General features: G+C 41.0%; 1 protein-coding gene across 1 annotated transcript in view; it reads left to right on the top strand.

The window, feature by feature from the left end:
- The window catches only part of OPN5 (opsin 5), a 38,454-nt gene that overhangs the window by 5,718 nt on the left and 8,665 nt on the right, over positions 1 to 24,071 (top strand). The window contains exons 2-6 of the mRNA XM_033056629.1: positions 4,830 to 4,982; positions 12,651 to 12,770; positions 17,693 to 17,863; positions 20,914 to 21,248; positions 23,378 to 23,613. Of these exons, the coding sequence (XP_032912520.1) occupies positions 4,844 to 4,982; positions 12,651 to 12,770; positions 17,693 to 17,863; positions 20,914 to 21,248; positions 23,378 to 23,613 (1,001 nt within the window). The 5' untranslated portion in view covers positions 4,830 to 4,843. The remainder of the gene's footprint in view (positions 1 to 4,829; positions 4,983 to 12,650; positions 12,771 to 17,692; positions 17,864 to 20,913; positions 21,249 to 23,377; positions 23,614 to 24,071) is intronic.

Raw genomic sequence — 24,071 nt, 5'->3', positions numbered from 1 at the left:
TCATAGCACCTAACCAGGGCTTTATTTAAAATACCTGAGTGGTGTTTAGCCTGAGATGGGGACCACATGCACAGAGGGCAGTGAGGAGCTGGTTGCCACAGGAGCTGTGGCTGCCCCATCCCTGGAAGAGTCCAGGGCCAGGTTGGATGGGGCTCTGAGCACCCTGGGATAGGGGAAGGTGTCCCTGCCATGGCAGGGGGTGGAATGGAATAATCTTTGCAAGTCCCTTCCAGCCCAAACCATTCTGTGATTCTGTGATCTGAATGCAGCTTTTCTCTCACCCTGCCCCTCCAGTGCTCCTCTGGGATGTTGCATTAGGCTGTTTGGGCATGAAGCATTTTCCTGGTATCAACAGACCAAAAGTTGCTGTTTCAAAAGCTCTCTCTATCTCTCTTGTGTGAGAAACATGAGACATACCAAATTTACTGTTTTATATAATTATTAACACAAATGCAGCAGTGCATTCACAGTGATGATTCCTCTTCAACAGGTGGGAGTGAATCCACTGTAAAATAACCAGCAACCTGGTGGTAGAACAAACCTGCTGAGGACAAAAGACAGATTTCCAGTCTAGAGCTTGAATATTCAGGATTTAGTCCTGCAGTGAGATGAAACAAAGCCCATTTTTCTCAAAAGAATCTCTTTTACCACACTAGAGGATTTAAAAAAGAAAAGAAAAGAATAAGGATGGTGCTCTGTAGGTGCTTTGAGATGTGTCTGATCCTTGTTATTTATGCTCCTGAGCAGAGTGGCAGGTTGATTTTTGGGAAGTGCTTGGCTAAGGATGTGTGTTGTGAGTTTTGAGTCTCCAGGCTCAGTGTCAGCAGTGCAGCAGCCAGGGTGGTGGGACAGGACGAGGCAGTGACCTCTGGGGCCTTTGCCTGTCCTTCCACAGCCCCAGTCTAGGAAAGGAGCTCCTCAAAATACGCCAGGGAAGTTTAGGATGAATGTGACATTTGACAGTGTGAGCTGGGATCCAGCAGACACTGAGGGCAGACTGACTTTGCTGGGGAGATACTGAGAGATGGATGGCATTGGACAAATTAGGAGATAATAACCATTTTTCCTCTTAAAAAGATAATATTTGTTGGCACTAATTTATCCTTTTAGCTTTTGTCTTTTACTGACTCAGATAAGATTATTCATGTTTTATTGTTTTTAACATATCATGTTAAAGCAGAAAATTATTTTCTTAATTAACACAATTAAAAGTGTTATCACTTTAATTGTATTAATCTTTCAAATGAGCCCTAGTGACTCTTTCTGTGAGGTGACTCTGGGCCCATGTACATCTTTTGTTTCACTTTGCCATTTATCCCCTGCCATTATTCTGCTTTTACAAATAATTACAACACTTGCCTGTGGGCCATGACTTTGGAAATAATATTTGACTTCTTGTCTCTCTTGTCAAGTACATTAAAGCATTCCTGCCACAGTAACTTCCACAGAGGATTTTGGCTCTGAGAATAGTTCAGTTTCTGGGATTCCTATGGCACTCACTGCTTTCTCCCATAGTAAATAACTTTTTTCATTGAGCTACAACAAGATTTTCGTTTTTTCAGATTTTTTTTTTTTAGTGATTGGCATTAATATTTCCTTCATTTGCCTGCAAATTTCCAAAAATGCATTCCTCACTTCACACCAGATTGGCTGTTGTACATAAATTGGGTACATCCACTTTTGGCTGACTAGTATAAGTGCAGTGATGGTTTTCTTACTAATTTAGATTAATTCCTAATTAAGATTTCTTACTAATTTAGATTCTTACAAAGGATTAAAGACTTTAGATTTTGCCACTGTGTACCCATATTTGTCTAAGCCCCGTGTAAGAGGCCACAATAATTTGAACCTGGGTTGTTACACCTCCCATTTGTAGCTTCCCAAAATGTTTTAGGAGTTTCCCAGGAACTTGCAAGCAATGAGGATTGGTACAAGCATGGATCACTTGTGTTTCTATTAAAATAATGTTTTATAGTCCCTCTTGCTGACTCACTAACTTTTAGGAGCTGTGTATCAGGAGATTTATGACTTTTATCAGGCATTTAATACTGTGATAGCTTATAAAACACATGTATAAATAAAACCAACAGAGCTGGAAGTTCAAATGTTGGTTCCTGAAAGAATGCATTTGTGAAAATGCACATCCCCTACATTTGCTGGGCTTTGTCAATTTGTATGAAAATTATCCCTCTCCACATTTTTTTGACCCAATATTTAGACACTAGATTCTGATTAGGATTATGGCTTTTCTTGACTTGGAATTTTGAGAGGACCAATTATTCTGCCCTGTTAATTACACACTTGTCTGTGTTATGGACTCTAAAAGTGAGATTGATTCTGGAATAAAGCTTCATTTTGGGGGGCACAGTTCCTGTCTAATCAGGATGATGAACAATTTTAAAGCCATAATCAAGTATTAACCCCATAATCAAGTATTAAATTATATGTAACTGACAATTTTTGTGTAAATAGAGTTGTTTTTTTGTCTTATGTCTGAGACTTATTCTTAATTCACCAGACATGACTTAAAATAATAAGGAAAGTTTGTGTACCAACTTGGAAGTTAGATATTAATCTCCTTTTCTTTTTGTTGAAAATTTCCAAGAAATAATGTGCTCTCTCTGCTTAAAGCTGAGATAAGTTGTTTCTTTTGCAGCAACCAGAGAGGATGGTCTGTCACAACATTAACATTTGCAAGCAGGTAAACAACTTATATCAAATGAAGCAGCAAAATTTTCCTTGTCTAGGTGGACCAGAGGTCCCAAGGCTGTGTTGTTCCTGTTGTTTCTGTCCCAAGGCTGTTGTCTGGCAAACCTGCACCTTTGCTTTAAGGCAGATAAACAACCCGGTGTCTGCACTTCTGGCTGGGTTTAGCATATACAGAATTTGAAATTTCCTATTTATAGCTACATAGCAAAATACTGTCCTTGTGAGCCACCTGACACTGACTTGAGAGTGGGAGATTCTGCTGTGGCTCAGAAGAGGAACATGCCCTTAAACACTCTGATATTTGTATCAAGCCCAAATTGTGCTGACAGGTCCCAGATGTGCTTTTCCATTGGCATCACTTCAGCCACCCTCAGGGTTCAGATGCTGCAGCCACTGAGGAGCTGTGGGACCCTGCAGGGTGGGGGCCAGAAAAGCATCAGGATCCTTTTAAAGGCTGAATCAACACCTGTGACTGTGATAGGATGGACAGGATAATCCTGATTGTTTCCCAGATTCGTGCTTTAGTCCATCCTTTTGTACAAGATGCTGTTTTCAGACTGTCCAGGCTGTTTGGTGTACCAGAGTACCTGATCCAAATCTAAATGGGTGCTCTGCTGTCTGGAATGGTGAATTAAAAAAATAAATTAATTTTAAAAAAAAATAATCAACCTTTATTTTAATAAAAAAAAAAAAAGAAGAAAAAGAGAATAAAGGAAGACAATGAGACTGCTGAACTTTAAACAGTTAACACTGCTTGGATCCATATGCCTGGGTGACTTTTTGTTCTCTCCCATGTCTAGAGTAGCAGTGTGCCTTCATGGTGCAATCCATTTCAGTAAAGTATTTGTTTTCTTTTTTTTTCTTTTTCCCAAAGCTAGAAGGACAGTAGTGAGAGGGTTGTGAGTGCTTCAGGTGTACATGAGTGTACCTGACCACACAGGTCTGTTATTGGAAAGGCTGCTTATCTTCACAAGAGAGAGCAAATGGGTAAAATAAAGAGATAATTTTTGTTTCTCATTTACTTTCTCTCCAAGCTGGAATTTTGAGGAGAAAAATTTAGAGCCTCACAGCTTGTCCCAGGTCCCACAGCAAAAGTTGGAAGCCCTGAGTCAAGTGCTGAGTTCCTGAGTGCCACTCCTGCCCCAGCAACCACTAGCAGAGGAATTGGGGTGTCTGAATGCCCTAAATAGCTCCTGGCTGGGTGGTTTCAAACATGGCAGAAATGTTTTTGTCTTATGCAGGAGTTCCTCTTTGCTTTACTTCTTCAGCTGTCCTGGAGGGATGATTTTCATGGGTGTTTGCCAGATTCCCATTTTATCCTATCAGACTTTCCTTTATTTATATTAATACATTTGACCTCAATAACCCATTTCCACACAAAAGAAAATTAAAAGAAAACCCAACAAGCCTTCCTAGATGACTCTAATATTTAATCCTCCTGCTGCTTCACAATTCCAGTGGCCAATTGTTGTTTATAACCGTGGCCATGAGAAGATATTTGCATTGGAACACAACACCTGAGGAACTCTAAGGAGAATTTATTGATGTAATTTTTCACTTACCTGTAAAATTCGCAGAACCCCTCAGGATACAAAGAAATTGCTGGGACTGTCTTGCAGATAATTCCCGGTTTCTTGGCATTGTAAGAACCATGGAATAGACAAAGACAAGCAGCACAGACCCAGCTCCAGCTTTCCTCCAGTCCCATCACTGGTCATGAAAATGAGCAGATCAGCTCCTGCTCCTGCTCCTCCCTTCAAGAGGAGGTTGAAGACCCCAGTGAGGTCTCCCCTCAGTCTCCTCCAGGCTGAACAGACCATGTCACCTCAGCTGCTCCTCAAAGCTTCCCCTCCAGACCCTTCACCACCTCTGGACACTCTGCAATAGCTTGATGCCTGTTGTGGTCCCATGTGAATAAAGTTATTCTTGGATAAAGTAAGTCATGGCCTAAATCATGGCACGAAGCTTTATGTGAATTTGAATGGTATCCTGAAATGCCCTGGCAAGTGTCAGAGCAGAATGGAAGATGGGAAGATGGATCCTGTGTATGAACAAAAATATCTTCACATTTCCTACCAGCAGGTGTGATCTGTTGCAAACTCTGTTCTTTTGTTTTTCAGGCACTTAACTGGACATGAGTGGGATGGCATCAGATCACAACAATTCTTCCCAGGAAGAATACATCCCACACTATCTCCAAAAGGAAGACCCCTTTGCATCAAAACTCTCTAGAGAAGCTGACATCATAGCTGGCTTTTATTTGACAATAATTGGTAATGATTTTATAATTGGTCTTTGAAGTATGACAATGCAGCTCTCAGAAAAGAGGCAGAAACTGCTGTTCATTAGTTGTGTAATTACACATTTTTTTCATACTAGAAAGAAAAATCTAGGAGGGAGGAGAGATAATGTGTTAGGAACATGGTTGCTATCAGCAGATAATGATGCTGCAGGTAGCCAAAAGTGACTAGCAGTAGCAAAAAGTGAAGGAATACTCATTGTTTTTAATAACTGATAGATTGCTGCTCTGCAGTTTAATTTGTCCCTGGGCAGAACAGGGTTTCCCTCGCTATGCCATGTGGGTTTTGTGGCTGTTCTCACAGCCTCTCTCAGGAGCCTGCACAGCAGTGAACACCCTCAGATGTGTTCATGTGACCCTTGCTCAGCTCCTGGCATCATCTCTCCTCTGTTGCACATCATACTGAGCAATATTTTCTGCCTAGCACCCTCCTCATCCTTTTGTGTTGGAGTCCTTTACAAGGTTCAAAGTGACCTTGCAAGCAGAATAAATCCAATTATCTATTGGTTAGTGCACACCCATGATAACTGGGACTGATTTCTCTTTAAAGTATTCACATGCCAAGGAGTTACCATGCAGTGGGAAAATGCTGGTCTCTGTTTCTTCTAGGGATAAACTTGGCTTTATTCTTGATAATTTGCCTTCTTTACTTTATGGAGGAGGGCAGAGTTGTCTTTTTGTGTCCACATTTGCCTCAACATCCGAGGGAATGGCAGGAAGCTGAGTCAGGGCAGGTTTAGGTTGGATATCAGGAAAAGGTTTTTCACCCAGAGGGTGGCTGGGCACTGGAACAGCTCCCCAGGGCAGAGGTCACAGTACCAAGACTGACAGAGCTCAAAAAGTGTTTGGCAAAGCTCTCAGGCACATGGTGGGATTCTTGGAACTGGGATGGGAATCTCTGTAGGATCAGGAGCTGGACTTTGATGATCCATATGGGTACTTTTAAATTCAAGGTATTCCATATTCTATTCTATTCTATTCTATTCTATTCTATTCTATTCTATTCTATTCTATTCTATTCTATTCTATTCTATTCTATTCTATTCTATTCTATTCTATTCCATTCCATTCTGCTCTGCTCTGCTCTGCTCTGCTCTGCTCTGCTCTGCTCCATTCCATTCCATTCCATTCCATTCCATTCCATTCCATTCCATTCCATTCCATTCCATTCCATTCCATTCCATTTCTTCTTTCTATATTTTAAGTTCCTTTATGCTTAATGATCTTAGTTCATGCAGTTTCTCACAGCTCAACAGTTATTTTCTCAGTAAAACTGATCTGAGGACAGAACTGTTCTAAAAAAACCTGGGCTCCAGGTGTCAGATGTCTGAAGACAAGGCTGAACACAGGGTGTACAGTGATTCTTTGACATTTATTTCAGTTTTGATTCATTGTCTTGTTCAATGAGATGTTCACAAAATATCAAGGCCTGTCAGTCAGTCCTACCTTTGTGTTTCTCACTCACTACTTTACATTCCCCCTCCTACTCTGTCTTACTGCTTTTCCTCTGACTGATCTAAGTAATGTAATCTTTTCTATTATGGAGCCAAAAGTTTTTATTATTATTTCCCTTCAATTTATGTTTCTGTTTATTTCTCATTTCTCTTCTGCTTATAACTTTATTGAAAAAAGAATTCAGAGCAGCAGAGGTGAAGGTGGAGCTGTATCTCAGTGCTGTTGTCAGTGTTCATACACTGTTTTGTTGGTATCCTCACTTTCCACACATATCTTTTTTTCCTGTTGCTCTGCAGACAGATGTCTTCACTGAACTGCACAAAACAAACCCCACTTTGGGTTTTTTTTTCACTTGGTTAAGTAAATTTAGCTTTAATCCCAGGAAATATGTCTGATGGATGAATCATCCCAATATACACTGTGTTGCCTTGTTATATTCACTGTACTTAGTGTAGATTTATCCTGTTCCAAAAATTACCCCTGTCAGGTGTGAAATGTCTTGAAAAACACAGACATAATCAAATTAAGGCAAGGAACAAGAATCTAAAATTTCCAGTGAAAAGCCAAAAGCCAACCATAAAGGCACAGACTTCTGTTAGCAATGTGAGAAAACTGAATTTATAATTTTAAAAGGTCTCATAATAATTTTGATATTGGACTTGTGAACTCATTGTGTCCAGTGGCCCAGGCCAGGGTAGTCTGGGCCAGTTTGTACACATAATATCCTACATTTAGCTCTAAATTAAGTTAATTTTTGAAGTGTGTGTTTTGCACTGCATTTTACTTGGTTAATTGCTTTGTCCTTGTGTGCAAAACAAACTTCACTGGTGGCTTTCATTAGAGCCAACCATGGTCTTCCATATCCATTCAAATGCTGTATTTGCATATTCCTTGGATCTATAGAGTAAGGAGATTAGGGAAAAAATTCTTCACTGAAAGAATGGTTGATCACAGGAATGGGCTGCCCAGGAATGGTGAAATCTTTAGCCCTGGAAGGGTTCAGAAAATGAGTGGAGGTGGCAGTTTGTGGTGTGGTTTGTTGGGCATGGTGGTGTTCAGCCAAAAGCTGGACTTGATCATCTTGGAGGTTTTTTCCAACCTAAATGATTTTATGATTCCATGTCTATGTTTTTTTTATTATGACCTGTGATTCAGACTGAACCTGTCACATTGTTTCCAGTGAACTGCATTTCCTACTCCTTTGCAGATCACTTCCAAGTGGTGTCCCCTCCTGAGGCTGGGCTGTGGGGACATCCTGACAGCAGGGGCAGGGGAGCAGGACATGGGAAGTCAGGACTGCTTTTGTGCATCTTTTTACACTTGAGATGTGTAAGGTGCTAGTGAGTTTAAAATTTTTTCGAAAAAGGGGAAGAAGCTGAACAGTGAGTGAAGAAAACTGGATCTGATCAGGAAACTCTGCAGAGTTTTTAAGGTCAGACGGTAGTACAGCTGAAGTATTGCAATTTGAAACAGAAAAATAATTGTTTTTCTGTCTTTGAAGAAAATCAGGAGTCTTGACTAGTCTGATAAATTCTGTGTGAGTGCATGATCCTTTGTCCTGAATAGTTAATTTCCATGTGTAGCTTTCTAATTGTCTAAAAAAAAAAAATTAGACTATGCACATAGTTATAAGAATCCAATTCTTTTGTCTTTGTCACTTCCCCCACAGCTTTTTCATCACTGTCTTGATTGATTCACTGTACAGCTGGGCAGGGACCCACAGGCTGTCAGCTCCTCTGAAACCCCTTGGCAAATCACTATTGATTTACAAACTGTTGTGAAACAGCTTAATTGAAAACAAAACCCAAAATCGTGAACTACCTTTTTTTTTTTTTAAATATTTTTTATTTTCTCTGATGGTTTAGCACTACTGTCAGGTTGGAGAAGTGGAAGTTTATTTCTCCAGCTGGCACCTTGCAAACACTTTCCCCTCTCTCTGCAGGTTGTGTGTCTCAGCCTGGTTCTGATCCTGCAGGTGTCACTTTTTTAGTTATCACATCCTTGGCTCTTTGTATATATGTAATAATACCATGGTGCCATGAACAGTTCTCCTGGAAAAGAGCCTCTATTTTTTATCTGAAATGTCTTTTCCCCTGTTTCCAACCTCCCAGAGCAAGGGCTTTAGCTGACTGCTGTGAAAATCATTTCATGGCAGGAGAAATGGAGCATTAGGTGCCTCATCTAAGGGGGTTAAAAACTTTTGGTCACCAAAGAGTTAAAAAAAGATTCAGATAAGCAATTTTCAGATGCAGGCATAGACAAAAGGCAACACAAATTATCAGAGGACCCCTTCCAACCATGGGATTAGGAGCTCAGTGGGCTGGGGCTCTCAGAAATATTGATATTAATAATGAACAGTGGTTTCAGAGCAGCTTGGCAGCTTCAGAGCTACTTGGCTGATAGAGATGTCTCTCTAGACTGCCAGTCAGTTGAAAAAGATTCAGGAAAATGTCAAATGCTTTCAAAAGGTATTTCAAACTGGATGCTGGCATTCTAGTTATCCTAAATATCACTGGAGAGGAAAATGGCATTAAGAGAGAAAAGGATTAAAATACATGGAAAATGCTCGCAGCACTGAGATTCATTCACTCAACTGCAAGGAAGAAAATGACTCATATGAATACTTCTATCTGCTCATAGGTTGTTCTTAAAATTTAATTCACCAAGGGTAAATCAAATTTAATGAGAAAACCTAAGATCAATAATAACCCAGCCTCTATCCTTCTGTTTATTTAGCAAAATAACATAGAAAACAATACTGTCAATATAAAAATAAAACAGTTTCCAATAAGTGTAGCATTTAATACAGAAAAAAAATCAAAATCAAAGTATTTTTCTCCTAAGTTTGGTAAACTTTTGGTTCCTGTCACTCATATTTCTTGGTAAATACTTTGGTTTTAGCATCTGGGAACCATTTCTCTCTCTGCCTCATGGATGTTCCCAGGTTGGGTTTCCTGATTTTGGGGTGACAAGGAACCCTCTTTGCAAGGGGATCATGCCACTGATGGACCAGAGTAAATACTAAAATACCCATTTAAATACTGGATTATTTATGACAGAATTGCCAAATTAATCACTAAATAATTAAATACCCGTTTAATTACTGAACTTCATTTCCTGAGGGCTGGTCTGCCAGAACACTCAGATGAAAATTCTGTGGTATTCAAAGGTACAGCCCTGGGAGGGGGCAGTACTGCTGGGAGGCTGGAAACAGAGATTATCCCAGCAGAGCCCCATGGAACAGGCAGTAGCAACTGAGGAAAGCTGGGTTGTTTATTGTTGGAACTCTGAAACCTGGGAGTTTTGAATTTTCTGTGCTTTCTGGCACTGACCCTCAAATAGCAGTGCTTTTGACTTGAGACCTTGGAGAAGGCTTCCACATCTGAGAGATGAAGTTGGAACCACTGGTGTAGCTTGAATAAAAGTGTGCAATGTCACATGGTGAAGGGTTTTAGAATATAGTAATAGGTATGGGACAAGATGGAGGTTCTTGGGCATTGTCTCTTTTTTCCTTCTTGTTCCTTCTTCTCATTTTCAGGTAGTAGTTTTTGGTTGGATAAAAAGTACTGCAGTGCAGGTCATGGGCGTTTAGTTATTGGGTCAAAAGTATAAATAATAAAGATGTTAGCTTTTAATTGTATAACTAGGCTTTAAAAGACCTTGTAACTAGCTAGATCTACCAACATTTTCTTGATTTTAGCTTGTTGGCTAAAGAAGTGCTGCAGACTCTCTGTACTTTAGATAAGAATTAATAAACAACTGAGTCTGAACAAGAAAATCGATCCCTTGTGCATTCAATTCTTACTCTGTGTGAAGGCAGGAGAAAAAGGAAGCTAGCCACTAATATGTGGAGCTGCTAATAGTTTATGACTCTTTTTGGAGCAGTGTGATGAGCTGGCCTCAGCAGGTCAAGCACTCAGGACAACCCCCAGAGTGGGACAGGGGGCAAACAGGCAGAGAAAAAGCAGTGGAGATGAGGACAGGGAGGGATAAAGACAGCAAGATCCACTCTCAGTCACTGCAGTGGGCAAACAGGCTCCTTCAGGGGAAAAAATTCAGAATCATGGAATCACAGAATGGTGTGGGTTGGATGGACCTTGAAGATCATCTCATTCCAACTCTCATCATGTTCCAACCCCTAAGCTTAATATTAAATTATTGATTTAGGCAGCGAGAAACAAAGGCACCAAACCTGAAATACTTATGGAAAACACCCTTCCTCACCCTTTAAACCTGAAATATTTATGGAAAATACAGTAATTTCACTATTTTAAGTCGCACCATTTTGATTAAAATTTTGGTCCAAACCCAAAGTGCGGCTTATAATCAGGTGTGGCTTATATATGGACAAAGAACAAAAAGTTGCTGTTTTAGTTTGGAGGACAGGTGTCTGCTGAGAAAGGCAGGAACTTCTCTTTGAAATGGAGAATGTAAACCCCCTCCCTCCAAATTATTATAATTTTGAAATCAAGGGGCTTTCAGGCAAAAATATGGGAATTAGGAATAACAGTTCTTTTCTAGGGAAATTAAAATAGAAATACAGTACTACAAAGAAATAAAATCCAAACCCTGACAAAGTCAGAGTACAACCTGACACCCGTCAGGCAGGGTGTTGGCAGCAGTCCCATTCCATGGCGGCTGCATCCTCCTGCAGTGACAGATGTGGCTCAGTTGGAGCAGTGCTCCTGTACAAGGTGCAGTTTCCCTCTGGAGGTCCAGTGGTGATGTGGAGAAATCCGGATTTCCTCTGGAGTCCAGTGGAGAAAGGAGCTCCCTTAGTGTCCCAAAACCTCTGTTTTTATCTTGGTAAGAAATGTTGGGCTCTTCCCCCTGGCTGGAGCAACTCCCAATGTGATGCAGTAATTTTATCAGTGCCACAGTGGGACTCAATGGCCATGAGCAGAAAATGACTAGCTGGAGGAAGGATGGGGTGTGAAAAGATAAAGAACAATGCCCTGCCTGGTTTCAATGGATGGCCCATTAGCAGAATATCTCCCAGGGCGATAAGGATCGCTTTCCCCACCCTCAACAGATGGTGATAGAACAGATACCTTTTATCACACTCTCTATTGTAATGTGCGGGTTATAATCAGGCACAGTTTATGTATGGACAAAGAATGAAAAGTTGCTGACACCTGGAAGTGCGGCTTATACTCAGTGCGGCTTATAATCGTGAAATTACTGTACCCTTCTTCACCCTTTCCTGGGCTGAACTTCTCTCCAACATTTCCCTCACTGCTGTTGCAGGTGCCTTTGGTGAGGCAAGCGCAGCACAGGCACTCTGCTCTTCACTCTTCCCTTCTGCATTTTCCTCCCTGTGTGTCTCCCCTGATCTGGTTGAGGCTCAGTGGACCATGGTCCCTTTGGGTTTTTCACCTTCTTGCTCCATGAGAGGGATGCTGTGTGCTGTCCTGTGTTTCCACAGCAAAACTCTCGCTCTGACCTAAACCAACTCTCTCAAACATGAGTTAGTGAAGATGCACTTCCTTTAAGGGGACTGGAAACCCTACAATTTTCTGTACTGTGTGATTAATTCCCTGGCAAATTAACCTCTTACAGTGGTAGTACTTGTGGGTGATGATATAGAAAAAATATGTCAGCCAATATGAGAAGGATCCCATGAACTGAATTTCATCTGGAAGTTAAAATCAGATTAATCAGTTATATTTTGTTATTTTTCTTTCTTATGATAGAAATAAATTTTAATGCAAGATTTAAGATCTGGTATTAATTATTAATTTAAATTAAACTGGAAATTATCCCTCAATGTCTGATTAAAGTATTTAATAAAGTTGAAATTGGTCAGATTCTGGTTCCTGTGATTATAGAGAGCAGAATTTCATTCTTGTGGCTGTATAAATGTTTGAGTGAGAGCTGGGTTGGTCAGAGCAGAGGGATTCTGGAGTTTTTGTTGTGAGCATTCTGTCAATGGCTGTGCAGGCTCAGGTGGTGAAAGCAGTGCGCAGCTGCAGAGGGGAAACAGAATTTGGGAGGGATGTGTCTGCAGTCGAGCTCTCAGTGAACTGCACAATGACAATGAGGGGATCAGTTTCAGAGTAAAATTCCCAGCCTTAGGGACCACAAGCTGAGTCTGAAAATATCAGGGAATTTCACAAGGAAAGCTGGAGTATTGCTGTCTTTAAGGATGATTCTAATTTGAATGTTATTCTGTTTTTCATTATCACAGGGATCCTTTCAACTCTGGGAAATGGGTATGTTATTTTTATGTCCTCAAAGCGAAAAAAGAAGCTGAGACCTGCTGAGATAATGACTGTTAATTTAGCAGTGTGTGATCTGGGCATTTCAGGTAATTCCATGTTTTCATTCTCCCTCGTTTTTCCTATCTCACCATTCTGCTTGGCAGCAGCCAGAGACATTCCTCTGCAAGTCATGGGAGCACCAAATGCCTTTTGCTGAGGATATTTCTGCTCTGTTATTTGCATGTAAATAATAGGGAAGGATGGCAAACAACATTCCTGAACAACTGGATGGGAAGAAATGAACAGTAAGGAGGGAAAATTGGGGCTGATTTTATCAAACAGGCAGAGCCCCTGTTCACCCCAGCACTGGGCAGGTCTCCAAAGGCAGCTCCTTGTGCACCCTGGCACAGTCACCACAAAATAGCTCAGTATTACAGGTGCAGAAAATTATGGCTTTTTTGCCATAGGGTGAAATAAGAAGGATCCAAATGATTCAAAAATACACTTTTAGCCAAATAATTGGAAAATGCCAGTGGCCATCAGCCCATCAAAGCTAGTAGTTTTCTCTCTAGTGGCCATCCTCCTTTGTCTCTGGATCAGAAAAAGTAAGCATTCATGTCAATCTGTAGAGTATGAGCCAACTGGGAGGATTTTTATTCCAACCCCACAGTCTGGATGTCCTGGCACTGGAGGAGGGAGCTTTGGAGAGGTTTATCCAGAGCTGCAGGGATGTTTTTTTTTGGCTCTTGGCATCAGACTGACTCAGCTGCTCCTGGGTAAATACAGGGAAAGGGCTGGATGTCCTTAGAAAAGGATATTTTGGATGGCAGACAACCCAACGGACCCAGCTGACCATGGGATCTCCCCAGTGCCATGTAAATGGAATTTTATTCCCATGTTTGCAGAGTCATCTGTGTTATATACACCGGGACCTCTGCCCTCAGCTCCAGTGCACACTTTTCCTACTCTTGTCTCTGTCAGATGCCCCATTTAAATGCCAAAAATATCACTGAACAATATAAAATTATGGCTCCCAGCCTGCCCAGACTGATGCCTGTTTGAGCTCTCATGGCACAAGACCAAAGATCTGCTCATCCCTGCAGATTCCAGTGGCTTTGGTCAGTAAACAAGGATTTCTGAAGGAAAGATTAATTCACTAGAAGAAAGATATTGGTATAAATATCACTGAGATGATAAAAAAACCAGAGAAATCCCAATAGTTTCTTTGGTATTTCTGTCATGGACACACTACTTCCATCTCTCAACATGTACAAGTTAAAGAAAAACCCCAGACTGGTTTATCCCTCCTCTCTGATATTCCCATTTTCTTTGTGTTTTAAAAATCTGTATTAAAAGGTTCATATTAGTCACTCCAATGAGAAGTGTTTCAGGAGGAATTCCCCGGCTTTATATTGTGAATGTTGCCCAGAGAAGCTGTGGCTGCCCCATCCCTGGAAGTGTCCAAGGCCAGGTTGGATGGGGCTTGGAGCAGCCTGGTCTGGTGGAAGGTGTCCCTGCCCATGGCACGGGGTGGAATGAGATCTTAAAGATCTCTTCCAATTGAAAATATTCTGTGATTCTATGATTGGATGAATTTTAACAGATATCTCCTGTGTGCCCCAACCCTTCAAACTACAGATTGTTTGGGACCCAGTGTGAGGGCTGCCAATGTCCCTGTTTGGGTCTGGTACCAGTGCACCACTTGCTCACCTTGCTTTCTTCTGTGGGGATCTCAATCTCTCTGGGGTTTAAATTTTGGAATTGAAAGTAGTGATTGACAGTGCCATGCTTGGGTTTATCCATTCTCTAATTTTTAAATTTTTAATTTTTTTTTTACTTTTTTTTTTTTTAATAGAAGGTGCTAAGTAGAGAAATGTGATGGGTTCTGTCTGCTGGACAAACTGAATATAGGATTTTTTTCTGCAAAATCTTCATATTTCAAACACTTGTCTTAACAACTTTTTGAAGAAGAGTTCTGCTTCCTGCAAATTTCCACAGGGTGGCACCAGCCCCTTGCTCAAAGCTGCATCAGGCTCATTTTGCACTGACACTGCCCTGAGCTGCTCAGAGTCCTGCTGCTGGAGAGAAATTTGATTTTGTACATAGAAATGTGTCGACCTTTAGAGCTGTCAGTCACTTATATGCCTGAAGCTGCTGACTTCGTTGTTAGTACATAACATGCACCTTGCCATATTTAATGTTTTTCTTGAAACCTTAATCACCAAGGTCAGCTTTTGCTTGAAAAATTAAAAGTGCATTTATTCTGCTCAGAGAAAAGCACATCATATACTGACCTGAGCACATCCTGCAGGTCCAGGCAGAACCTTCCTCACAGGCAAGGAAAGTAATCCAAAAATGCCTTTTAAAAAAATGCATCTGATTTTGAAAGATTTTTAATCCTGATGCTTTTGGTATAGAAGATGCAGCAAAGGTAATTTTCTGCAAGATTTGGTTTTGGAAAAAATGCTTTAATTTTCTGTTAAGAATGAAAAGAGAATCCATGGTTTTACATCAGTTCAATGTGAAATGGAATGTTTTTAGGAAAAATATTTTCCTACAGATCACTTCAACAAAATAGAGATTTTTGTCTTGGTTTCTATGAATAGGTTACATTGTAGGAAATACAATTTGCAAGATCATTTTTGCCCTCTTCATAAATCAGTTCACTGAGCTTCTATGACATTACAGACACTGTGGTTCAGCCAGGGAAATCAGCCCAGAGAAGCTGAGATGTTTTCAAATCCTGGAGGTGCTCTGGCTACTCCTTGCAGGAAGGAATACAGTCATAGGAATGTGGAGTTCAATATTTAATATTGTTTGAATGTTGCAGTTAGAATGTTCAGGCCTGGGAGAATTTAAGATCAGAATAGTAAGTAAAACTGAAGTGTTTGGAAAAGAAATGTCCCCAGGTTATTAATTTTTGAGTTTTCTATTCCATTAAAGTTGGGTCTAAATTAAGAACAAGAAAAAGGTAATAATTAGGAGAAACCAGAACTTTTCGACTATATAATTAGAATTTTCAAACTTTCCCTTTATCACAATACTCACAAAGAATATGAAAAATGTGAACTTGCTTTAGGGTGAGAATAGATTATCATTTGATCAAACTTCACTTCTTGCATAATGCAGCACTTGCTTTAACCTGAGGAGGAATGAGCTAAAGCACCACTAAGAGAAAGCCTCAAAAATGGTGACTCATTTCCCATCTCTGTGGGGAAACTTTTGGTATCTGTGTGGAGGGCCTTCCTAGGAGGAGGCACCAAAGGATTGTGCAGCATGGAGAGGAGCTGGAACCACCTCTGCAGCTCAGGTCCATATCTCTCCTTCCCACCTAACACTTTACCTCGCTGTGCATCCACTGCTGGGCCCTGACAGCTTTGAAAAAAGAAGTTCATGAGTGCAAAAGTCTTAACTTGTGCTTGAAGACACCCAGTTGGCTAAAGGGATGTAGACCAAATAGATCTGGGCTTGTTTCAACCTCTGGCTCACCATCACCCTTCCTGTTTAAGTACTGGCATGTGGACTTACAGTAATTTCACGATTATAAGCCGCACCATTTTTACTAAAATTTTGGTCCGAACCCAAAGTGCAGCTTATAATCAGGTGTGGCTTATATATGGACAAAGAACGAAAAGTTGCTGTTTTAGTTTGGAGGACAGGTGTCTGCTGAGAAAGGCAGGAGCTTCTCTTTGAAATGGAGAATGTAAACCCCCTCCCTCCAAATTATTATAATTTTGAAATCAAGGGGCTTTCAGGCAAAGATATGGGAATTAGGAATAACAGTTCTTTACTAGGGAAATTAAAATAGAAATACAGTACTACAAAGAAACAAACCCCAAACCCTGACACAGTCAGAGTACATCCTGACACCTGTCAGGCAGGGTGTTGGCAGCAGTCCCATTCCATGGTGGCTGCATCCTCCTGCAGTGACAGATGTGGCTCAGTTGGAGCAGTGCTCCTGTACAAGGTGCAGTTTCCCTCCGGAGCTCCAGTGGTGATGTGGAGAAATCCGGTTTTCCTCTGGAGTCCAGTGGAGAAAGGGGCTCCCTTAGTATCCCAAAACCTCTGTTTTTATCTTGGTAAGAAATGTTGGGCTGTTCCCCCTGGCTGGAGCAACTTCCAATGGGATGCAGTAATTTTATCAGTCCCACAGTGGGACTCAATGGCCATGAGCAGAAAATGACTGGCTGGAGGAAGGATGGGTTGTGAAAAGATAAAGAACAATGCCCTGCCTGGTTTCAAGGGATGGCCCATTAGCAGAATATCTCCCAGGGAGATAAGGATCACTGCCCCCACCCTCAACAGATGGTGATAGAATAGATACCTTTTATCACACTCTGTATTGTAACATGCAGTTTATAATCAGGTGCGGCTTATGTATGGACAAAGAATAAAAAGTTGCTGACACCCAAAAGTGTGGTTTATACTCAGTGCGGCTTATAATCGTGAAATTACTGCTTAACACATGCTCTGAAGGTTTCATAATGGGAAGAGTCTGCCCATGATCGGTTCCAGAGTGTTGGTTCACCTCTGGTTCCTGTGGTTTATAGTAGAGCACCTATTCCCAGCCCTCCTGCAGGCTTGGCTCATTGTGCCACACCACTGGTGCCATGGGATGAAGCTACGGCTCAGTCCTGTGCATGGAGCACTCACAAGCCATGGAATCACAGAATGGTCTGGGTTGGAAGGGACCTCAAAGCTCATCCTGTTCCAGTGTAGCAGGTTGTTCCCAGCCCCATCCCACCTGGCCTTGAATGCTTCCAGAGATGGAACATCCACAGCTTCTCTGGCAAACCATGGCAGTGACTCACCACTCTCACAGTAAAGATTTTCCCCCTAATATCCCATCTAAATTTACCCTCCAGCCTAAAGCCATCACACACTGTGCCTGAAGCCCTTTGTCCATGTTGCAGAACACTTTCACAGGTATTAACTCTGTGCAGGGGAGAGGGTTCACCTTTCTGATAACAGGAGATTTTCTCAAGGATGGATTTCATCAGTGGGCTGACATTCTCTTCTCCTTTTGAAGTTGTAGGCAAGCCCTTCAGCATCATCTCCTTCTTCTGCCACCGCTGGATGTTTGGCTGGGTGGGCTGCCGCTGGTATGGCTGGGCTGGGTTCTTCTTTGGCTGTGGGAGCCTCATCACCATGACAGCTGTCAGCCTGGACAGGTACCTGAAAATCTGCCACTTGTCTTATGGTAAGACAAATATGTATCTGTGTATAGATAACTGTATTATCCATGGCTGTAGAAAAGCTGTTTACTACACTGAAATAATAATTAAACTCTTCAGGATATTTCTCTTAAATATAGAGGGGAGTACACAGAGGAGAGAAAAAAATTTGCATGATCCAAGAAATCCCAGTTAAATCCATTTTGCTGGACATAACACCCTCACTATGGTCCCTCTTCTGTCTACATAAATCATGAGTTTTTGTAATCCCTCACAGATAAATCACTTTATGTCTATCAAGCCTTAACAGATGCAAGTGCTGCACATATTGCAGGGTCTTATGGACCAACACATAAAAATATTCCTTAGTAAATGCCTAAATTCCTCTGTGGTGTGTGGCAAGCTATTTAAAACACCTAGGAGATTTGCAAGGGCAATAAGTAATAATGTGAAATAGTCTCTCAAATATGGAAATGGAACCTGAGAGGATGAAATGAATTTTGCAGTGTGAGGTGTTACCACCATATCCATCAATATCTTGTACCTCTGGAATATGATGTATTATATGCTTCATTCTTTCCAGTTAAATGATATTGTCACAGTTGAGAAAAGATATTCTTCTTTCCTTGTAAGGGACTAAATTCCCATCCAAATACAGGGAGTGCTCAAGGTGACTTTACAAGTAATAAACACCTTGCCCATGCAACATGAGGGACACAACAGATTTCTTTATGATGACACATAATATTGATCATGTTAAGTTGTAAGGAATATTTGCAACTAGGAAGTGTAAGCAAACCAGTCTGTGCAAGCAGATAAAAACTGTGGTTCTGTGCTCAGATATGCTGTCATACATCCTGCTCTGTCCATACTTTTTCCCAAATGGGAGAACAGGGGAGGTCTCCTTAGCTGAGTTTTAGATACACCAATAATATTAAGCAGTATTTCAGTTCTTTCCATAGAAGCTTTCTCAAAATAATTCAGTGGCAATGCAAATCACAGACAATTTTTCACAGACTTGGTGAGCTGAAGTGAATATTTCATGGCTGGCTGCATTCATGCCACCAGCTGTGGAGTTTAACATGACATCTTAGTTCATGGGAGAGAGAACTCTTCAAAACCTTTATTCTCTTGATAATGGTGGGCCATACAAAATAATGGAGAGCAATAAACAGACATGTTTGTCACGCTCAGTCTAGGTGGATAAAAATGTTTCTCTTTTAATAGTTGTGCTCTTGTTGCTTTTTTTTCTACCCCTGAACACAAGAAACCACCTTTCTGTCTCTCCGCCATCACACATGAACACATCATTTGTCAGGCAATGTTTGTTTTCCTTCCAGTGACCTGGACATGAAAATCAGCTGGGAAGGGATGCTGGCCAAATCCAAATTATAGATTTTTTTTTTTGGGTTTTATTTTAAGTCACTCTGAAAACCTTAAGAAATCTCCTTAATGTTAGTGTGAAGGAAATGAAAACTCCCTTGTGAGTCAGAGGTTGGAAACAAGTTGGGGGTGCCAAGATGGAAGATGTTATAACACCATTCCAAGCTTCTGCAAAAATTAAAGATTTGATTTGCTAGTCCTATCTGAGTCCTACATGTTGAGCATGTAGATGATGATGAAAACCCTGTAAACTGAAACTTTTTCCAGATTAATTAGAGCTGTATGAAAGATGAGCAGAGAGACAACGTTCTGATCTCCAGGAATTCTATTTCCATTTAATTACAAAAAAAAGGGCAAGGATACATAAAAACATACTACAGACACTCTAACAGGACACATACAGTGATTTTCTGTGATTTTTTGGAAAAAATTAAAAAATAAAACTAAATTTTAGATATCTTATTTCCATTGTAAAGCATTATTTTCCAATCACAGAGTTTGAGCTTTAGTCAGGTAACATAGGAGAGGAAGAATAGCAAAAAACCTAAGTTGCATTAAAGAATTTAAATGACTGGACAAGATTCCCATGACTGTTGCTGAGCTGGTTGTTTGGATTTCTTTAGTTTGGACTCTTCTCAGCTGTAATTCATCACAAATTAAAGCAAAGATCTGAAATGATCACAGGTGGACCCTCTATTTTAGTGTGCCTTTGTCTTCATGAGGCACTCAGGGTCACTGTGGACACCTGCAAAGAGCTAAGATGAACATGACCGAGTTGTCAGTCAAAAAAAGTAGTATATCACAGACTCATAGAACGGTTTGGGTTGAAAGGGACCTCAAAGACCATCCAGTTCCAAAGGCCCCACAGGACAGCTTCCAGTAGACCAGATTGCTCCAGTCACATTGTCTTGGTTTGAAAGACAGGTGTTTGTTAAGAAAGGCAGAAGCCTTTCTTGAAATGGGCAATGTAAACCCCCTCCCTCCAAATTATTATAATTTCAAAATTAAGGAGCTCTCAGGCAAAGATATGGGAAGAGGAATAACAGTTCTTTACTAGGAAAAAAAATAAAATAGAAATACAGTGTTACAAAGAACAAACCCAAAACGCTGACAGAGTCAGAATACAACCTGACACCCAGGCCATCAACCAGGGTGTTGGCAGCAGTCCCATTCCATGGTGGCTGCATCCTCCTGCAGTGACAGGTCTGGTTCTGTTGAAGCAGTGCTCTTGTAGAAGGGTCCAGTTTTCCTCTGGAATCCATAGGAAAAGGCTGCTTTGCTGCTCCAAATGTCAGTTTTTATCTAGGTAGGAAATGTTTGGCTCCTCCCTCTGAGTGGGGCATCTCACAACGGGATGATGTAATTTCATCAGTCATTCAGTGGGACTCAAGGGCCCATTAACAGCCAATATCTTTCAGGAGGAAGGAGGGGTTGTGGAAAAATAAAGATGGGGGCTGCCCCACCTGGTGTAAACAGATGGCCCATTAGCAGAGGATATCTCCCACAGAGATAAGGATCCCTGTCCCACCTGGTTTCAGCAGATGGTGATGGAATACACACTTTTGGTCACATCCTGCGTTGCAAGGCAAGACTCACATCCAGCCTGGCCTTGAACACTTCCATGCAACACAACACATTCCATTATTCCAAACAAATCTGTACATGGACTTGTAACTCTTGCATTTCCTTCCAGGTACCTGGCTTAAGAGGCACCATGCATTTATCTGCCTGGCAATAATTTGGGCCTATGCTACCTTCTGGGCTACAGTGCCTTTTGCTGGGGTGGGGAGCTATGCCCCCGAGCCCTTTGGGACCTCCTGCACTCTGGACTGGTGGCTGGCACAGGCTTCAGTGGCTGGACAGGCTTTTGTTCTGAGCATCCTTTTCTTCTGCCTCCTGTTCCCAACTGCTGTGATCGTGTTTTCCTATGTCAAAATAATTTTAAAAGTGAAATCATCCACCAAAGAAGTTGCTCACTACGACACCAGGATTCAGAACAGCCACATACTGGAAATGAAGTTGACCAAGGTAGGTAGGAATGTTTTCCTCAGTTTCCTGTACTGGGTCATAGGAGAAGATTTGGAGACAAAAACATGATGCTCTGTAGGTGGTTTTTGTAGCTTTCTCCCCTGTTATTGTCAAGATGGGTAAAAAACAAGAGTGGAAACATAATTATGTGATTAGGGCACTTGAGATCCTGATTCACTCTGAAGCTTCTGCCTCAGCTTTCCCCTGTGACCTTGCAAGTCAAATCATCTCCCTGTGGCCCTGCTCCTCACCATAGAACACCCTTTGCTTTCAGAAATGGTTGGGATGGGTAATTTAGGGTGTTTGATGTGCATTGGAATTATAACAGAAAACAGATAGAGAGCAGAATATTGAAGCAGGGAAATAAAACTTTCAGACAGTTTACATTCCTCTGCTAATGAAGATATAAACCAAAATTGGTCCTGTGACACTGCAATTGTTTTTATGTAAATGATTTATCAGTTAGGCTCAGCCATAAACTGCTGATAAAAATGCTGTAGTGCTAAAATTAATTTTTCATCTCAGACCAAATTTTGTTTTCCTTTTCTGATTGAATCTATTTTTTGTTTGGCAGTGGTGACAGCCATGGTACTTGATAGTGACTATTTTGCCAGGAATTCTTTCAAAAGAAAGACTTGTATTGAACCAAATCAGATTCCTTAGCTGTAAAAGATTCACCAACCTCTGTAAGCCATGCCAAGAGCAAGAGAAGCAGCAAGTTTTGCTTGGCTGATCAAATTTTATTACAATTTTTGTGAGTTGAACTGAGAGTTATATAACATACAGCAATAAGGGACATTATGTCTAAATACATCTGAAAATCTCAGCTATGTACCTGCACAGCCAGTGCTGACAGCACAGCTGGTACAACTGCACTTGCCTTTCAAAAGGATATTTCAAATTGACTTTTTTTTTTTTAATGGCTATTCAGCAAATTTCCTTTGAAGAACAATGGAAACTTTTGATTTTTTTTTTGCATATTGGGAGGATCATGTAAAACTTCAATGTGATCTGAGTTTCACCACCAGTAATCTTCCCTCCTGTCTTGGATCTACACTGGAGAACATAATATTGGGGTAAATATAAATATGGAAAATTAGTCTCCCTTAAAACCCATTTGACTCCACAGCACAATTTATGACAAACAGGCTGTGTTTGAGATCCCTGACTCTCCTGCACTATTCCTTCAGTGGCAGACAACAGAAAGAACAGGCTACAGGAAAGGTTATGCAATGTCCAAATCCCTTGTGCTTTCTGGTGATTTCTTTTTATTTTTTTGGTAATCTGATCCTGCTAATTGCCTTATTCCAAATGAGTGCACATGTGCTGCTGCCAGTCTGGATGCAGCAATAATCTGTCCATGGCAGCAGTATAAAGGCAGATGTTTTTCAGGATGTTTGATGGCATGGCATCATTTGAAGTGGTATCAGGCTGTGACCGAGTGCAGACAGGCTGGTTCAGGTAAAGTATACAAATCACAGATTTTGGCCCCAAACAGTTTCTCTTTAGTATGTATACTAAACTTTCTTGTGGTTACATTTCCTCACATTATAAGGAGGTCACTTACTAATTTACCAGAAACACGTTTATCAGAACTAAAATATTTAACATGAATTTACTTTTAAAGTATCTACATATTCTAATGGAGTGCAAATCCATAAATAGATCTAGACATTTTACCAGCATTCTCACTCTCAGTTAAATTCCCAGTTTTCAAAAGATCTTTTTTCAAGAACCTTCGCAGCTCTGCTATTATCAGTGTATTATCCTGAAAAGGAGATTCTGTGTTTTGAAAGGAATCCCCTCCTTAAATAATTTGAATTCAATATCAAGCTATTATTATTTTCTGAAATCTCATTTGCTTTCCTTATATTTAGCCAGACTTTACTGTGTTTTTAAAGGTCTGATGGCAGACTCATTAGATGCTCTGTGTCAGGAAAAGGAACACAGTTGTGAGATAAAGAGGCAGATTTTGTTCATATTGTAAATTTTCATGAAAAAACACATTCTCATTTTTCTTTTCCATTCAGTGGGATGCAGTTGCCTTGCATTCTACCTAGCTGTGTGCTGCTCTGCCAGTGTCTGGCTGTCCTGGATAAACCCTGCTGTCTCTTTTCTGCTCTCACAAGGTGGCAATGTTGATCTGCGCAGGGTTCCTCGTTGCCTGGATCCCTTACGCCGTGGTCTCTGTCTGGTCAGCCTTTGGACAGCCAGATTCAGTCCCCATCCAGCTCTCAGTGGTACCAACGCTGCTTGCCAAGTCAGCAGCCATGTACAACCCCATCATTTACCAGGTCATCGACTGCAAGTTTGCCTGCTGCCGCTCAGGAGGGCTGAAGGACAAGAGCTCTCTGAAGAAATCAAGGTAATTCCTTCTTTGGGGAGCAGGATACCTTTAGGAACATGATGTTCCAAAAAGTAGCAAGCTAAGATCTACCAAGAATCACAGCTCACTGAATCTTATTTTTTGGGTTTGACCATGACCATTTTGATTTGGGATTTTTCTTGCCACGAGAATTTGTAAAGTGACTGTGGGTGTATAAGGAGAAGCAAGAAGACAGTCCTTACTTTTAGATCCAGCTGCAACTCCACTGATACAGTTTGGGAAAAAGTCCCATTGGTTTTAACAGGTTTTGGATCAATCCTGTCTCCCTAATCCTTTTCTTTCACATCATCATATAAGTTTCCTCCAGAAAGTGTTGATGACCTCCATTGTCAGTGTAGCAAATGGAAGAGAATTGTGTTAATTCCTTCCATAATGAACCTGTTAATACTGTGCCTTTAAGCCACTGAACCAACAGGGAGAGACACCTTAACCACCTA

This window comes from Catharus ustulatus, chromosome 3 (assembly GCF_009819885.2).
Source record: "Catharus ustulatus isolate bCatUst1 chromosome 3, bCatUst1.pri.v2, whole genome shotgun sequence".
NCBI classification, from domain to species: Eukaryota; Metazoa; Chordata; class Aves; order Passeriformes; family Turdidae; genus Catharus; species Catharus ustulatus.
Note: the sequence above shows the minus strand (reverse complement) of the source record. Positions and strands in the feature narration are given on the sequence as shown.